The 17,113-nt window shown below is 55.1% G+C and overlaps 2 protein-coding genes across 3 annotated transcripts in view; both read right to left on the bottom strand.

Moving 5' to 3' along the window:
* The window catches only part of PTK7 (protein tyrosine kinase 7 (inactive)), a 34,303-nt gene extending 23,788 nt beyond the window's left edge, over nucleotides 1-10,515 (bottom strand). For both annotated transcript variants that reach the window (XM_058020850.1, XM_058020851.1), the window contains exon 1: nucleotides 10,432-10,515. In XM_058020850.1, the coding sequence (XP_057876833.1) occupies nucleotides 10,432-10,480 (49 nt within the window). In that variant the 5' untranslated portion in view covers nucleotides 10,481-10,515. The remainder of the gene's footprint in view (nucleotides 1-10,431) is intronic.
* Nucleotides 10,516-12,533: 2,018 nt separating this feature from the next.
* LOC131081316 (heme-binding protein 1-like) lies at nucleotides 12,534-17,113 on the bottom strand. Its single transcript, XM_058020336.1, has 5 exons — nucleotides 16,934-17,113; nucleotides 16,744-16,829; nucleotides 14,002-14,143; nucleotides 13,673-13,856; nucleotides 12,534-13,518 (listed from the first exon to the last, which is right to left on the bottom strand). Exons 1-5 carry the CDS (start codon nucleotides 17,082-17,084, stop codon nucleotides 13,344-13,346), a joined length of 738 nt encoding a protein of 245 aa, XP_057876319.1. The 5' UTR covers nucleotides 17,085-17,113; the 3' UTR covers nucleotides 12,534-13,343.

Here is a 17,113-nt window from a genome sequence, read left to right as displayed (position 1 = left end):
AGGGCTCTGCATGATTCCTGTTCCAGCTGAAACACCGTTCCAGATGAGGGGGAAAAGCAGAAGAAGCTCCATAAAACTGTCTGGCACTTCCCCTCAGCAAACAGGAGCCCCAGCCAGGCGCTGCAGAGAATGGGAGCTCAGGCTGTAAAGACAAAAGGGGGTGGGGGTGGGAAGAGGCCAGGGCAAGGGAAGCAGAGCAGAGAGGAGCAGCAAGCACACGAGGCCTGCAAGCAGAGCCAGCTGCTCCAGCCATGCAGCACCATCAGAGACAGAGCTGCTGCTGCTCAGAGCCAGCTCCCCTCCAAGCAGGGAGCTCACCAGGCTGCACTGGGCATGGAGCACTCCTGCCAGGGCTGTTTGCTGCAGAATGAAGCTTATTTATGCCCTGAAAGTGCCTGAGTGAGCTGTTTCTCTGAGTGCTGCTACCAAACCCACTGGAAGGAAGAAAACACCCCCAGTGCCACCCAAACCTGTGCTTCCCTCTGGCTGTGCTTGTCTGGACATCCTGTAAATCTTGCTTGCTCAGTGGGCCAAGTGAGAGGGTTACAACCTCACCCAGCACATGGCTCAGCACAAACCCCACAAACACCCCGAGAGCTACAGAGCAGAGCCAGCAGGGACAGGAGCTGCAGTCAAAAATTCCCATCTGCACCACTGCAAATACCCTCTCCATTTTGCTGGCAGCTCCATGTTTACACCATCTGCATGGACTTCAAGCCCACCCATAAGCAACTTGCTGGTCCCAAGCAAGACTCAGTGAGCTGGGGACAAAGGGACAGCTGCACTTCTGAGCCTTGCGTGCAGGGAAACAGACAGGGAGCTTATTTATATCCCAAGCTCTGCTCTAGGATAAATATTTTAAATCTCTCTCCAGGTCATGTCAGTATATTTACAGCTAACTTTCCTTTAGTTCTGTGCCTGTGGAGACTCAGATGGATTTGCCATGAAGATCCAGCTGGCCAAGCTCTGCAGACAGCTTACAGCTCATGGGAGAAATGGTTCATGCAGTGCCATGCTCTTGGAAACGACACCCATGCTCTGGCAACTGCTGCAGGCGTCCAGTTGTGTGCTCCTTCCTGCTGCTGCCTCTGTGCAGCCCACCCAGCCACTCTGCCTTCCCAGGAACAGGGAGAACCCATGGAGGCTGGGAAATGCCACCACACAACACCAGAATGGGGCTCCCCATGGATCACAGCTGCACTGTGGGTCTCTCTCTTACTGGAGCATCCTGCTTCACCATTTGGATGACCAAAGGTAAAAACCTTGGTTGTTCCCTTCCTACAGGAAGGAAAGAAGCTCCCAGGAGAGGGAATCACCTTTCCTAGCAGCCACCACAGTGCTGCAAAGTAAAAATTGCTGTGAAAAGGCACTGAGGAGACACCTGAAATGGGCTCTGCAAGGCTGGGGTTTGAGCTCTGGCTGCCTCTGAAGCTTCAGGAGGATGGACTGGCTGCCCAGGGCTCCCTGCTGGGTTCACAGGGATTTCTGTGCCAACCCTCACAGTGATTCAGGAACAGTGGTTCATAAACACTGCCTGCTGTGCGCTGCATGTCCATTCCCATCCGTGTGCCACTGGCTTCCTTCTGGCTACAAAGCACCACCCACAACTCCCCATATCTGTCTCCAGCTCTGTCCTACAGATTTCTGCCAGATGCTCCTCTTTGCCCTGCTAGAAAGCTGAAGATCAGCCCCATCTCACAACCATCATTTACAATTGTGCTGTTGGCCAGGACTCACCTCCTGGGAAAAACATCACCAGGGAGGCTGGACCTGCACCATCACCTCTGGAAGCAAAGAGGGCACAGAAAAGAACAGTTCCTTGTTTATTTTCATTAAAGCCATTTATGAATCTATATTAAAAGCCACAAAAATAGGAAAGCAGATGGAGAAGCTAATATTTCTTCTGCTCATGCAATATTAATTAAGAGGTAGCTTCTCTATGAGACATTGCTACATTATCTCAGCTAAAAATGGAAAAAAGTCCCTGAGTGGGAAGACTATGCAGCAGGGCACTTTCTGGAATATTTTACAAATCAATAACTAGGCAGAATGTTTGCTACAGATAAATCTAATGCAAAGCCCCTGTGTCAAATTAAAGAAAAGCTTGGCTGTAACACTCACTGAGACAGAAATTCCTCCTAACCAGATCTCCTTGAAAAGAAAGTGCTTTCCTCCATTGCAGCAGAAAAGCTGATTTCCAATACACCTGCAGGACAAATAGTTCTTGCTGGACACCCAGTAGGAGTATCAGTACAAAGCCACCAGAACAAAGAGTACCTGGGCATCCTAAGCAACCAAATGGCAAGGAAGGACACAAACAGTGGCAGCAGACACTCAGCAAGCAGGTCCTGGGGAGCTCAAAGCAGGTGCCTGCTGCTCAGTGAGGCCACTCAGCAACCCAGGGATAATGGATTGCTCCATCAAACCCATGGCAGGAATGCATCTGCAGCCAGTGAGAGGCAGGCCAAAATCCCAGCAAGGCCACAGAAACAAAACATGATGGTGAAGCGTGCCCAGGATGACAGCCTTTTGTTATTTCCTTGCCCAAATGTTAACCGTTCAGATGAATGCTTTCTGCTTCAGGCCACGTGGCTTTGAGACTTTTCCCCAGCTGAGCAGAAGAATCCTTACCCAGAAAGTCTTGTGATTTCCAGGGACCAGCTGAACATCTCAGCAGCCCTGCTCTGATTTCCCATCACCTGCTGTGAACTGGAGGCCAGGCTCAAGGAGACAAAGGCAATCCCAGGACGGCAGGAGGAAGCCACAGCCACACCTGGGAGAGCAGCAGTGCCCAGAGGCAGGCACTGCAGAGAAATCAAGCAGCAGAGTCTGAGAAGGGGGCGTGTGGCAAGCCATGGCAGGCCTGCATGCAGAAGAGGAATCAGGAAGAGCTGGAGATGGGAGGCACAGCTGGAAAAGGAACAGCTGCACTTGAGCCAGGAAAAGGCAGCAAATAGAGACGGGGCAGGAGGGTCAGGGCTGGCAAGCAGCTCCTCCAACACACACAATATGCAGGAGAGCCAGCAAGAGTTAACTCAGAAGATGGAAAAAAAAAAATCAGATGTGTTGCCTTTGTCGCTCAGCTTTTGCTTGGAATCTGGTGGAGAAAGAACTGCTTGAACCTGGCTGGAGGAAAGAATGATCACAGAGCAAGATCTCACTGCTGCAGGAGCAGTCTCAGCCCAGGAACTGGCCAGCCCCATAGCACCTGCCAGGTGTGTGCCAGGTTCATGGTGTTTGCAGCAGCCCATATGGATGGACAGGAACAAAGAACAAGAAAATAACTCATGAGAAGCTTTGGATTCTTTTCATCCAAGACAATTTGTACAATTCTTGCAACTGCTGAAAGAGACTTCTGGTGCTGGTCCCTCTGCAAAGACAACTGCACAACTTGATCTCAGCAGCACAAACCCATCCATGCTCCCATGAATGGTTAAGGAAAACTGGATGCACTGCCCTTTGTGGCACCCTACAAGACTTTATTTTCTCTGGTCTTGTCTTTGCTAGGAAAGACAAAATCCATAATCTTCTCTCCAATGAATGGTTCCCAGTGACCCAGGCCCAGCAGCATGGAGCAGCTCCGTGCCACAGCAGAGCCAGGACACACACCAAGGCAAGCTGCAGTGCAGCAATAAAGGCACTGCAAGCAGCAGCTTGTCCTGCCCTTAACCATTTGGACAGCCACTGCATGGTTTGAATCAAAGGCTTCCTTTGTGCTCCCAAAGAAGCCAATGAGCAACTGCAAGGAGGAGAGAGTTTACAGCAGGTCTTAAGCAATACCGTGCCTATCTTGTGCCAGCATCACTGACAGAAAGGACAGCCCCCCTTTCCCACCCAGAGGCACACAGAGCCTCCCCTCTGCAGCCAGAAGGGGACCTGGCCTCCACATGCCATGGCTCTGGGGACAGACCTGTCTGGCTTTGCTCTGGCGTGACAGAGGACAGAGCCAACCTGCCCGAATTGACAGCAGGAGGCTGCAGTCCTGGCTGTTCCTCAGGGTGGCCTGAGCTGCACCAAAATGTAAAATCCTGCTGCTGGGACAAACCTTGCTTCACAACAGCATCACAGGAGAGGAAAAGTTACAAAGCCTTGTTATCTTAGAGCTACAAACATCTCAGGTGTTAGCACCAAGGTCTGAGCCCAGCGCTCGCGGACACTGCTCTCAGCCAGGAACTGAACACAGGTCAGCCAGGGGCTGAAATACAAACAGCCTTGTAGACCTCACTCAAACCCCAGCCCCTTTCTGCCCGAGGTCCCAGCACAGACAGCAGCCCATTGCTTTCTCCCAGCTTGAAACACCTTGCTTTCCAGAGAGGGAAGGCTCATGCCCTGCAATCAAATGTGTCACACCACCTTCCAGACTGGAATCTGCTGCTGTCAGTTTTCTTCATTCATCATCCTGCACAATACGACCATCAACCCAAGCCATCCCAACCTCCCAGAGGTGCAGACCACCTGAGAGTGGTGGATTCAACTCATGGATGCTCAGGGGCCCTGGGCACACTCCAGTTCACAGGTGCCAAATCCCCGCCTGCTCCGTTCCAGTCAGAGCCTAATTTGACAAGGAGGAGACACACCACTGGTATCCCACTGCCAAGCAGCATTTCACAGGAGGAATCACCACCTAAAACCAGCCATGCCTCCTCTCCTGACACACAATCTGTATGCTCACAAGTGCTCCTCACTGTTCATCCTGAATTCTGCAGTTGGACTCGGTTTCCACTCTGCTCTTGGAGGCACCTGAACACCTCAGCATTCATCTCTTCACTTCCAGCAGAAATGTTGTAATTACAACACAGGCCTTGCCCTGGATGGCACTTACAATTTTTAAGGATTAGAATGCATTCTCAAAAGAGGCCCCCTTGCAGAACAATTTCAGGAGGTCAAAATGAGAGAATAGAGGATGGATTTTTGAAAGCTGATCAAATAAAAGGAGCAGCCCCAGGCGGTAACAGTCTGCAAAGAGTATCAAAATAGCGCCCACCCATCAACTTTCCCAAACTGCTAAACAAGCAGGCTTGGGGAAAGGCAGAGCTGAGCAGGCACACTGAAACTGCTCATCCCAGGCACACAGATCAGGCTTTCAGAAACTTGCAAACCCCTCTGAAGTGCCCCCCTTGCCTCTCTCTTTGCTGATCAGACAGCGTGCATTAGTCACCTCTCAAAGCACAGGTAAGGAACCTATTCTGTGACCAGACAGAGACTGCTTCCCTGGAAAAGACAAGGCTTAAGTTAAGACTGGAAGTACTGCACAGGTCAGCCTTTTAAGCTCAGGAAAAACATTTCTGTATTAAGTTTAAAAAAGAGCTGGCAGGAGTGAGAAACTGAGCCGAAGCAGCAGTCAATGAAAAGCACATGCACTGCAGACCTGGCTGCCAACACAAATTGATGCTTTAAAACAAAGACCACTTGTGTTTTGGCTTGAAGATCTTCCACAGCTACTCAGCAAGAGCTGCACAGATTAAAAGGAGACACAGGTAAACACAGAACAGCGCTGACTGCCAACTATTTCCCTGGAACAAAGGAATGACCAGAAATGGAGTCCTTGCCTTGACTGGGTGGCACGGGTTCATCCTCACTGGGCTGTCCCGTGCCAAACAAGGCAGAGACAATAGGAAATGCTGGACAAACCTATTCAGCCTCTATTTAAGCAGCACCTGGATCCAGAGCCTGAACCTGTGGAGATGCAGCTGCTTAAAACACTGAATATGCCTCCAAGCTCAAGAGCCCATAGGAGCTTCACTACAGTCAGCCTTCACTCTTCTTCTTCACCCATTTCCAGAAGCCTTCACTCTTCTTCTTCACCCATTTCCAGAAGAGACCCTGAACCACTGTTCCTCCAGCTCTTCACTCCCTGGGACTACAGACACATGTGTGCCTCCTGCAAAGCAAGATTCTGGTCTAGCTCCCAAACCAACAGATTTCCATTCATGTCTTGCAAGCTTTTTCCCTTCCTACAGCTTGCATATTCAGAAGGCACAGGAAGACTGAAACAGGAGATGGTCTTCTGCACAAAGATGATCCTTCCTTCAGTCTCGTCCTTTTTTAGGCACACCAGCTGTTCACTCTAAACCAAATGGCAAAGTCAACAGCTCCCATTGCAATGCAAAAGTGGATTTGCTGGTCCTGTGTCACATCAGAGATGACCTGACACTGCTCCTTGCTGTAACACCCAACAGCAGTGCAGGAAAGCAGCCACTGTGGCAGGTAAGAAAAAGGAGAAAGCTGACAGCTCATCAACACAGCACAGCAGATCCTGACAGGGTCTGGCAGCATGAAGGAGGTGGAAGTGCAGGACTCTGAACAGGCCACATCCTCCAGAATCAAAAATCTGTGTTCTTGCCTCCATATGCTGTGGTTCAGCAGTGTCAGCATTATGAAGGAAGCAAAAAAGTTTCTACAAGAGCCCAGGGCCCCTGACCTTACAAGCAACTCCCTCTGAAGAGCCTCCCAGAAACCAGAGCCCAACATATCTGGGCAGCTGAAAGCCCACACGGACATCAGGAACAAGATGTGACCCATGTGCAGAGCCTCCACACCATGGCAGAGCCCAGGGAATGGCAAATGCTCTGGCAGCAGCCACATGAAAAACCTGAAAACCTTCAGCATCCTGCCCCCTTCCTCATGAGGTCTCCCCCAGAGAACAAATCCTTCTGTGTCCAGCAGCATGATTGCTTTTTTCAGGCAAGGCAGCACACAAGGTATGCTGGAGGCACAGCACAGCCCTTTAACCCCTCTGTGAAATATAATATCTGCTCTTCCAACTAACTAAAAGTATTTTTAAGTAGCTCTGGGATGCCACTTCCCAATATCTTCCAGGCAAGGAGCAAGACATGGAATCAGGCCGCCCACCTTGGCACCTCTGCCATGCTGAAACACACTGAGCCCAGGAAACAACACGTTAACAGCTGCCAAATTATCATTTCTCCATCTCTCTTCCTCCTCTTCTCACAGACATGGTTCGTTTCTTGTAAAGGTGGAAGACACTGCAGTTGCCTTTCTCCCACCTCAGACATTATCAGCCTTCTCCAGCAGGTACTGCCATGCCAAAGGTGGGGCTGCCTCTTTCCCTTACACAGCAAAATCCACTGTGCTGGTTCACAGCCTTTGCAAACCCCACCAAACCCAAAGCTAACACCCTGTGCAACTTAAACCTCACCAAGAGGAATGTTCCTGTGCATCTGCCAAGCATCTTGCTAGTCCTGCTGCCCTCCAGGCCTCCAAAGAGCTGCCTGTCCCAGTCCCTGAAACCAACACTTCATGCCAGGAGAATGGGAACTGTTCCTTGGGGTCTGCACAAACAATTGCATGTCCTCCAACCCCAGGGGAATTTCCCTCCAAACACCACAGCAGCAACTGCCTACACAAAGAGCACGTTTGTACCCAGGTCTGTCCACTTCTAAATAAGCATTTGTTCCAAGTTCCCAAATATCGAAAGCAGTGGAAACTCCCACTGCTAATGTGAAATACTTTGCATTCCAGGCCTGAGAGGTATGCTTGAAAATGTTCAGGGAGGAAAGAGTGTTTATTCACTGGGAAGAGGTGTACTAGGTCCTGCTATTTACTTTAGTCCACGTGTGCTTGCTGGAATACAGCTTTGATCTTTGCAACTTAAATAGCAGATGAATTGAAACGAACGCAAGAAAAATATTAGTGTAAAGATCCTCCAGTAAATACCTGTAACCAGACCCCACAGCCTTCAGATCCTTTTGAAGTGCCTTATCACTCACAGCCAAACTGGCCCTCATGCTCTTGCCCACTGCCTCAAGGTGAGACTCTTTTCTTCCTATCCCTTTCCTATCTTCCCTCCATTTCCTTTGGGCTCCATTCCTTCAGAGGAAGTGCAGCCTGCCTTCCCAGGATACACACACCTATCTGCCTGGATGCAGCCTTTGGCCAAACAAGGTGAAACCTAGCACCTGTGCAATCAGCAGATGTGAGCTGCCATCCCCTCACTTCCCTTGAACAAGAGGGATTCAGGGAGGGAACACAAACATTCATCACCCAGCAGGCAACTAAACACGGTGCTTGCTGCAGTTCAAACATCTGCCCATCTGCCTTTAGAAGATGGTCTCATTCCAGGTCAATTAAGAGCTCAGAACACATCTTTAGGGATCTTTAAACACGACAGCTCCCTGAGCAGTGCCAGCTCCCAGCGATTCTGGAGCCCACTGTGCAGACAAAGTGCCTATGGCCACGGCTATGGAGTTGCCATCCTTTGAAGCTCCTGGCACTTCGAGGTTCCAGCCTGCCCAGAGCACTGTCTGAACACAGCCAAGTCCCAAGGGGGATCAGATCATTCCTGTTCTCATAAATTTTCTTCTTTAAGACCAGGCTTGCTAGGAAGCACAAGAAAAGCACTGCCATACAGAAACACACAGCTCAACACAGGACATGGAGGCATTTCCAGAACAAAATAGACCTTTTGGTTTTGGGTTGTTTTTTTTTTTTTTTTTTTTTTGCTTTAAAGGAAAGTTGACTCAGCAAATATTTCCTCTGCTAGCATTTCAACCACATGTTCCAGCAGAAGTCAGCACACATCTGGCACGCTGCAGTGCCACTGCCAGAAAGATCACAGCTTCATGAACAATGGAAGTGGAGGAAGAGGGAGCAGCAGCCCAGGCACTGAGCACTTCTGGAACATGCATGGCAAAGGATCTGTGTGAGCCGCGGACACTCCACACCTCCCAGGTCTTTCCACAGTGCTCTTTCCAAACACCATCCACAGGCAGAGAGACAATGCCCTGCAGCCTACAAAACTTACCAGCAGCCTGTAAAAGCTACATATCAAACTGCACGTTTTGGCTACACTGGTGGCACCTGAGATTTTTCACAGTGTCTGCGAGCTGGACAGCTGCATGCTACCCCCCGTGCTGTAGGACGTGATCCTGCTCAGCAAGAGAAACAAGGATTTGAGCAGTACAGAAACTCCAGCCACTGCAGAGTGGGAGGAAAGGCAGCACACAGCCCTCACAGGCAGGGCTGCACATCCCAGCTGCCAGTGGCACACAGGTGAACGCTGTGGCAGCTCCAAAGGGCCCTTCGACTTCAATCCAGAGCAGGCACTCCCCCGCCAGAACAGCCTTCCCAGAGGCTGCCAAGGCGGATGGCAATCACGGCGCTAATCAGCTAAGTAAGTGCTGCTTTTCCTGCTTATCAGCTGTAAATTGGACAATACTTGCCGCCTGGCAGCAGGGTTCAGCCACGGCTCCAGATATGGACGGGCAGCAGCCCAGCAGATATCTTTCCCTCCGAGGCAATATTCCACCCAGGTGCTAAACTAAGATGATTGCTCTTGATTTTACAGCAGAAACTGCAAAGCAAACTCTACAACTGTGCGCGGTGGGACAGAAGGGACTGCACGCAGCGACTGCCAGGGCTCCTAAGTGAAGAAACGAGGTGATGTGGCACGGGGCAGCCGTGGGGCCCTTCAAAGCCGGGCTGGAACACAGCTCACAGCCCCTGCGGCTCTCACGCACAGCCAAGACCTTGGGCTCCTCAGACAAGGAAAATGGTGCAGGGAGGGCAGTGGGGAGAAACACCACGGGGCAGAACGAGAGGAGGAGAGCTCAGGCCCTGCAGCTGAACACTGAAAAGCAGCAGCAGCAGCCAGGAGAACCAAGGGGCCGCGGATCGGGCAGGAAGAGTGAGCGGCACGGGGGGCGGGGCAGAGCGCTCATCCAGATGCGCTCAGCAAGGGACAAAAACCCCTCGGCGGCCGGCAGGTCAATCTCCGTCTCCACGGGTGGCAGCTCACCGCGGGCCCGCTGTTTTTCCTCGGGGCTCCGATCTGAGCAGAATTCATAGGAAAAACCCTGCGCTGCCCCGCGCAGCCTGCCCGGTGTCAGCCCTGCCCCGGGGCCGGCGGGGCGCGGGTCGGAGCCGAGCCCCGCTCCAGGGGTCTCCGGGACCCTCCCCGGCCCGCGCCGCTCCGGGGCCGCCCGTTCGCCGTCTCCAGCCGGCAAATGCCTGGCGTATTTGCATCCCCGTGAATTTCGGCACGACGCTCCCCCTTCGGAGCGGGCGGGCAGGGCGAGCCGGCGCACGCCGGGGAAGGAGAGCCGGGCGAGGCGCCCCGGCGGCTCCCGCAGCACGGCGGGGCTGGCGGGCCGGGGGCGCGGCCGGCCCGCACCGGGAACAGACGGGGCCCCAGCAGCCCCCGCTCCGCGCCCCAGTGGGACCAGCGGGCCCCATCGCCGCCGGGCTCACGGGAAGCCGGGGGGGCGCGAAGCACAGGAGGCTCGGCCCCAGACACGGCCGCTCCACCTTCACCCACCCCGGGGCCGGCCATGGACCCCCGCCCGCCGGCCCCGGCGCGGCCCAGGCACGGAGTCGAGCGGAGGCGCGAAGCTCCGCCGCCCTCGCCCCGCCGCCGGGACCCGCGCTCCCTGCCCGGGGGAGGCTGCGGGGGCTGTCCCGGCCCGCACTCACCCAGCACCAGCAGTGCCCGCACCGCCGCCATCCCCCGCGCCGCCGCCATCCCCCGCGCCGGTCAGCGTGCCCGCCGGACCCCAGCCATGCCGCCGCCGCCCCGCCCGCCGCCGCCGGGAGGGGTTCCGGAGGAGGGGCGGCCACCGGAAACCGGGCGGGGTCGGGAGGAGCGGGGTCCCCCAGGCAGCGCCCGGCTCGGCCCCCCGTGCCTCCGTCGCGGTGCTCGAGGCTCGGGGCTCGCTGGCGCCATCCCCCGCAGAGCAGAGCCCCGCCGGGCCGGGACGCCGCGCCGCGCTCCTCCGTACCCCCGGTACCCCCGTAACCCCAACCCTGCTCCTGCCAGTGCCCTCCGGTGCCCCGAGCTGCGAGGAGGCGACGCCGCTCCCCTCCCGCCCGGGGGCTCCTTGTAGCCGCGCTGTTTGTTAAACTGATGGCAGATCTGCACCGCTGTGAATGACCCTACAAAGGCACCGGGGCAGCGAGGAGCCAGGAGCACCCTGCTACGGGCAGAGGCTGGGCACAGTCCCGGTGTACAGCACGCTGCTGCTCCTCGCTGCTCCTCTGCAGGACCCGAGCAGCAAGAGCTGTCTGTCCATCTGCATGGCCCACACTGGAGCCTCCCTGCCCGAGCCAGTGCCTCTGGTGGAACCTGCTGCAGCCCTGCACCACCGGCTCTGGTAGCTGTCACTCTGAACGCCAGCTTTCCAGCCGGTTTGTTGAGCCTCCAAAATACTGGTTTTGGTACTGTGTGGAAGATGAGCCATCAGACATGGCGCTGAGCACTGCTGGATACATCACAGAGGATGCTGGAGCCTTTCCTCAGCAAAACCTGTGGCACAGGATTGGGGTGTGCTTGCTGCCCTATGTGGCTGCACCAGCCTGATTGGTGCTGCACCAAAGCCCCAACAGAGCTGCTCCCACAGGGCATGCAGCTGTGGAACTCTGCCAGTAACCCCAGACCAATCCCCCCTCCCAGGAAAGCCACCACCTCCTGCCACCAAAAGCAGTTCTGGTTTTGGTTGGGGACCAAGCAGCCTCAGAGGAAGTGGTAGCCTATTCAACACTCTCTAGAAAGGAAGTTTTACTTCCACCTGCAAGCTCAGGGCAAGCAGAGCAGCTGATAAGAGAAAGGGTCTCTGTCCCACACACACCAGCAGACTTTGTTCTCCCAGTGATACTGAGCCACCTGACCCCAGCTTCAGGGAATTGTTTCTTTCCCCAGGAGGGAAAGTGAGCTAAGCCCTGCTGATCCAGGCATCATGACTTCTCCGAGAAGCACTTGCCACATCAGTGCTGCCGGCTGTGACTGCATCTCCTGGGTCCATAATGCCTTTAGTGCCGCAGGAACAAGAGCTGCATCACCAGGTAGCCAGGGAACCACTGTCTGCCTTGCTGTGCTCACCCAGACTCTGCCTCAGGCTCCCTTGCAGAGAAGGGTGTATCATGCTGAGCCCCACTCTTCCCACAGCCATGGGCTGGGTATCCAGGCTCCCCACAGCCAGAGGGGACAGTGAGCAGCACCTGACTGGAGAGAGAGGAGTGGCAGAAGCCACCTGTGCTGCTGGGCAGGGAGATCACAGAGGGGACCAGGCCTTCCAGCCACTCCTACCCCCCAGCTGCAGTACAGGGACAAAGGGCCAGAGCTGGAGTTTGTGCAGGCAGCAAGGCACACAGCGTGACAAAACTCATTGGGATCTGTGTCAGAAGCAGTTAAGAGTCTCTCCACACCAAGCCTGTTGAGCACATTCCTGCAGGAGTGCACCAGCTCCTGCAGCCAACCAGCAGGACATGCAGTTGCATTTGAATTCTCACACCAAAGGGCAGGTGCCCATGTGGAGTACAGCCACAGGATCCAGCTTCTGCACCAGGGAAAAACGAGGCACTCCCCATCCAACAAACCACCTTACCTGCAGGGAGGAGAGTGTGCCCACACTTCTTGCAGCAGCAACAGAAGGCGCCTGTGCAGTAATGCAGAGGGAGTGTAGCTGTAACCTGGGCTAATTAGAGCCACAGCTTTGCAGCCTGGAGCATCTCCAGGAAGGAGACAGCAAGGCTCTTCCCAAGCCACCCCCCATCCACACCATCAGTGATCTGCAGCTGCAGTGGTTTGAACTGGGTTTATTGACTGTTGGCACTGCCAGCTTCCCCCAGGAAAGCATGATGGCATTCATGGATGTGAAACTCACTAACCAATGCACAACCCAACACACGGTGGTGCCGCTCCTGCTCTCTCTGGACCCACCCCTCTCAGCTCACAGCAGGCCTGCAAACAGCACCCACAAGAGATGGACAAAGGCTGCCAGCGCCCTAGTCCTGGCTGAGGAATGGTGAGTGACAGCCAGGGAGGCACCCAGCAGTCCAAAGAGAACCACCCCAGCAGGAAACATTCAGGATTCACACCTGAATTCAAGCCCTTTTTCCCTCTGAATGCAACTGTCTCTGTAGCAGCATTTCAGTGTCTCTGTTCAGGACAGGCAGCCATTCTCACAGGAAGCAGGCCAGAGGCCACCCTGAGCCCCACACATTGCACACAGTCATTCACCTTCTCGACACCACCACCTTGTGATGATGCCCACCACTGGACCCACTCTGGCCCAGCTCTGCAAAGCCCAGTGCAGGTCAGGCCAGCACATCACACAGGCCCACAGGTCACTGCCTTAATGAGCCCCCACCATGTGCTTCCCATCCAGAGCTTGCTCTAGAGGTTGCCTTTGGTGCCAGCTCCAGCCTCAACTGTGGGGGCAGGCGAAGCGCAGGCCAGGCAGGATTTCCCCTGGCAGGACCTTTGCAGGGCAGGCTGGAAAGCCACCCCACAGTCTCTCAGTCTCTCATGGTGTGGGTGAATAGTGGGATGTGCTCTGTCTCCTTTGGGTCAGAAGTGCCACCTGCAGCGGGTGCAGTGGCACAGGGTCTCACTCGGGCTGGCAGATGAACCAGATCTCGTTGCGGCGCTGGGGGACGCTGGGGTTCTCGTAGGAAGCCACGATGTAGGTTCCCCTCAGTACCGTCTCCCTGGGGCCCAGGAGCTCCCAGAAAACACTGATCTCCCTCAGAATTGTCTCCTCGGTGGTCATCCCATAGAAAACCCTGCAGCAGCAGCAAAGGGAACAGTGTAAACAACAAAGCCAGCACGTTGGCACAGCCAGAGCTCCCATCCCTGTGCCTAACGAACCACAGCAGCCACGCAGGGAGTTTGTACATCTCTGCTGAGCTGAGAAAACACCTCTGATGCTGGGGTCACCTGGTTATAACCCGGAGCGGTGCCCTCTCGGTGATGTGGATTTCGGGGTCCATGGGAACGGGGGGGTTTTGCTGGAACGCTCCTGGGAGATAATAGGCAGTTAGCACCTCCCGCTCCAGCTCGGTCTCCTCCTTGGTCAGGTGGATTTCATTGAGCACTGGGACTGTCATGCCCAGATGGCAACCTGGAAAGAGACAGGCAGGCAGTGAGACAGGTGTCTGGTTAGCAGCAGCAGCAGCAGCAGCAGCAGCAGCCCTCCTCCCCACTGCAGATGGACAATGGCAAAGCCTTTCCCTCTGTGCACTCTGCCAGCCCCTGCCTGCACACACCTACAGAGTTCTCCTTGCAGATGTAGCGCATGAGCTTCATGAAGCTCAGGGAGATGCTCTGCTCATACATGGGCTCCCCCATGGTGACACAGGCCCACTTCCCCGCCGGGTACTGCCGCTCCTCGTAGGCCGCCTCTTCGCACTGCAACAGGCCACAGACAAGGCAGGTCAGGGTGGGGCACGCTGAAAACACTGCAGCAGCTGGCTGGGAAACCAACACTGACAGGCAAGAAGCGGGGAGACACGAGCCTGCCCAAAGGGGAGCCCCTGCTAGGCAGTGGTTGGCAGAGCAGCACAAAGAAGGTGAGGGGAGCTGGCATCACACGCACCTCAGACAAGGGCACTCATGGGTGCTGGGCAAAGGTCAGCAGGAGTCAGCAAAAGGGGAGGCACAGACAAGGGACAGGGTGCAAGGGGGTCTGGAGGCTCCTGGCATGCACAAGGAATGCAGCACATCCTCAGCAAGGGGCACAGGACTTCCAGTTCCTCTTCGGTCCAGCCTACTCACAAGGATGTTCCTGATTCCAGGCACCCAAAGGCCTCCAGTAAGGCTGATGGTGTTCTCAGGTGCAGTGCCTTTTCCCTGGAACACTGCATGCACAGAGAATAACAGAAACATCCCTGCCCAGTAGAAGGGAAAATCTGGCAGAAGAGCTCTAGCACCCAGAAGCGTTGAGAAGACTGGAATAAAACTCCTCAGATCCTTCTCCCATACTAAGAACTGACAGGAGGAAGAAGAGACATGAACCCAATTCCAGCTGTGGAATTTTGTGGCATGAGTCCAAACCTCTATTGCCCAGTATTCTGAACAAACCTGACACAGAAGAGGGGCAAGGGGAATGGGGAAATTGCATCTGGGTATGTTCATAGGTCAGCTGTGTCTGTGGCATGTCTGTGAGCACAGGTAACCTAAACAGATGCTGGGAAGTTGTAGCCAGCACCTGTCTTCCTATCTCAGCCTGTTCTTCATCCAGATCAAAGTGGTCATGAGACAACCTTGTCCCACGGAGCTCAAGGCATCTTCCCAAACTTCTTGCTTCCACAGCTGTGCTGGCAGTGATGGAGACAGGAAGCTGTGACAAGACTCAGCACTGTGTGCAGCCTCCCTGTGCCTCCACCCAAGTCAAGTGTCTACCCTGAAAGCCAAGCCAAAGGCAGAAGGAAGGCAGCAGGCCTGCTTGTGTGCATCAGTGGGATGCCAGTGAAAAGAGCGCCCCAAAACACTGTGGGCATTCCCCCTCTAGCTGGGGCCATGCCTGCCATTGTCCCACCAAGCAAAGCAGAGCAGAGCAAGAGCATTTTCCAAGCAGGGAAATCACCAATCCCTCTACTCCATCTGCCATACCACCTGCAATAACGGAATCAACCCAGTGAAGTCACAGCACCTGGCTGTGCCACAGCCTGATCCTTCCACTGAGCACCACCACTCTGGATGACACTTGTCCAAAAGAAACAAGGAAGATGCTTCATGCAGACACAGTAGCAATAGGTCCCTGCAATGGGAGCTGGGGGCTGAGTGCTGACAGGGCACAGTGCTGTAGGTGGCATAATAATTCACTTGCCTCCAAGAGGATGAGGGCTTGTAGCACTGATAGGAAAAGCAGGAATCAGGAAAAGCAACCGAATCCTGATCTGCCTGAGCCTGGCAAACATGTCCCTAAGAGCCCCAGCTCCAAAGTCCCCTCAGCACTGATGTCAGGCCGTGGCTCTTCTCACAGCCTCACGTTCCAAGAATCCTCCTCAGGCACAGATGGGATGCCAACAACAACAGAAGCTCTTCAGTTCCCACAAAGTCTTGGGGCCCCATTCCTGCCTGGGACTGGCACAGGCAGAGAAAAGGCCAGATTAAGTCCCTGGGACCCAGAACACGGAAAGAGGGAGTGTGGTGAAGCCCCAGTTCCAAGCTGCACAAGCCACATGCTCAGACATGTTTTACAGGGAGTGCTGGATCTCAGCCCAGAAGAAATTGGTTAACCACTACTCATACAGAGGACAATTGACAGATGTCTTCTTGGTAGAAAGCCCAGCTAGGCCTGCAGAGACACAAGAACCAGTCTGACAAGCAGTTACTTCTCAAAGCACAGAAGCACCCTTATGTGCAAGAGATGAAAGTAAGTGTGCAACACAGCCAGCACAAAGAGAAGATCTTCAGCCAGAAAACACCATGTTTGGATTGGTGGTTGAGACAAATAACTACACATGCTCTCATCTGACAGCCAGGGTCACAGGCCCTGTGTTCCCCACAGACACATCTTTATCTTGTGCCAGCTGAATTCTCCAGCTCAACCAGCCAACACAACCAGCACAAACACAAAGCCAGCAGGACTCCGAGCTATGCAACAAGGTGTTGGGAGAACGGCAGGCTCTGAACTGAAAGTTCACTTTCTTAGATGTGCCCACCCCAGCAAGAGGACAGCCTGCTAAAGGAGGCAGATGGAAGTCAGAAGACCAGAGAAAGCAGCACGACTTGTCCGATTTTAAAATAAAAGCCGGGAAGCTGAGCATTGCCATTACTCTACGCAGGAGGAGGTGCAGGAGTGCCGGAATACTGCACCGATCCAGAGGCGCCATCCCGGAACCCCGCGGTGCTGCAGGAGGCCCGGCGAGGCTGGAGCGCGCCCGCCCACACGAGGCCCTTCCCCGCCGGGGAGAGGCTCCTCCATGGCCCCGGGCCGGCGGCGGCCCCACCGGAGGCGGCCCACGGCGGGCGGGCAGCGCTGTGCGGAGAGGGTCGGGCCTCACCTTCCCGTGCTGCGACAGGGACACGTACGGCACGGGCTCGCGAGCGTGCCTGTGCCGGGCCATCTGGGCGATCGGGCCTGCCATGTCTGCAAGGCAAAGCACACGAGAGACGAGGCTCGCCCCGGCCGCGGCGCAGAAGGGGTCCCGGTCCGTGCCGTGACAGCCCCGGCAGGCCCGGCGTGAGGCTCACCTCGGGGCAGGCTCACTCGGTGCGTGCTGGCCACGGCCTCCCAGTGCGCGAACAGCCGTGCCTCCCCCTCCGCGTCGTCCTCGTTGTCGCTGCCGTCCCCGTCGGGCTCCTCGCCCAGCCGCTCCAGGTCCTCCAGCGTGATCCGCGCCATCGCGTCCGCGGGGAACGGGCCGGGGACCG

The sequence above is a fragment of the Melospiza georgiana genome, chromosome 3 (genome assembly GCF_028018845.1).
Source record: "Melospiza georgiana isolate bMelGeo1 chromosome 3, bMelGeo1.pri, whole genome shotgun sequence".
NCBI lineage: Eukaryota > Metazoa > Chordata > Aves > Passeriformes > Passerellidae > Melospiza > Melospiza georgiana.
This window is presented reverse-complemented; position numbering and strand designations above follow the sequence as displayed.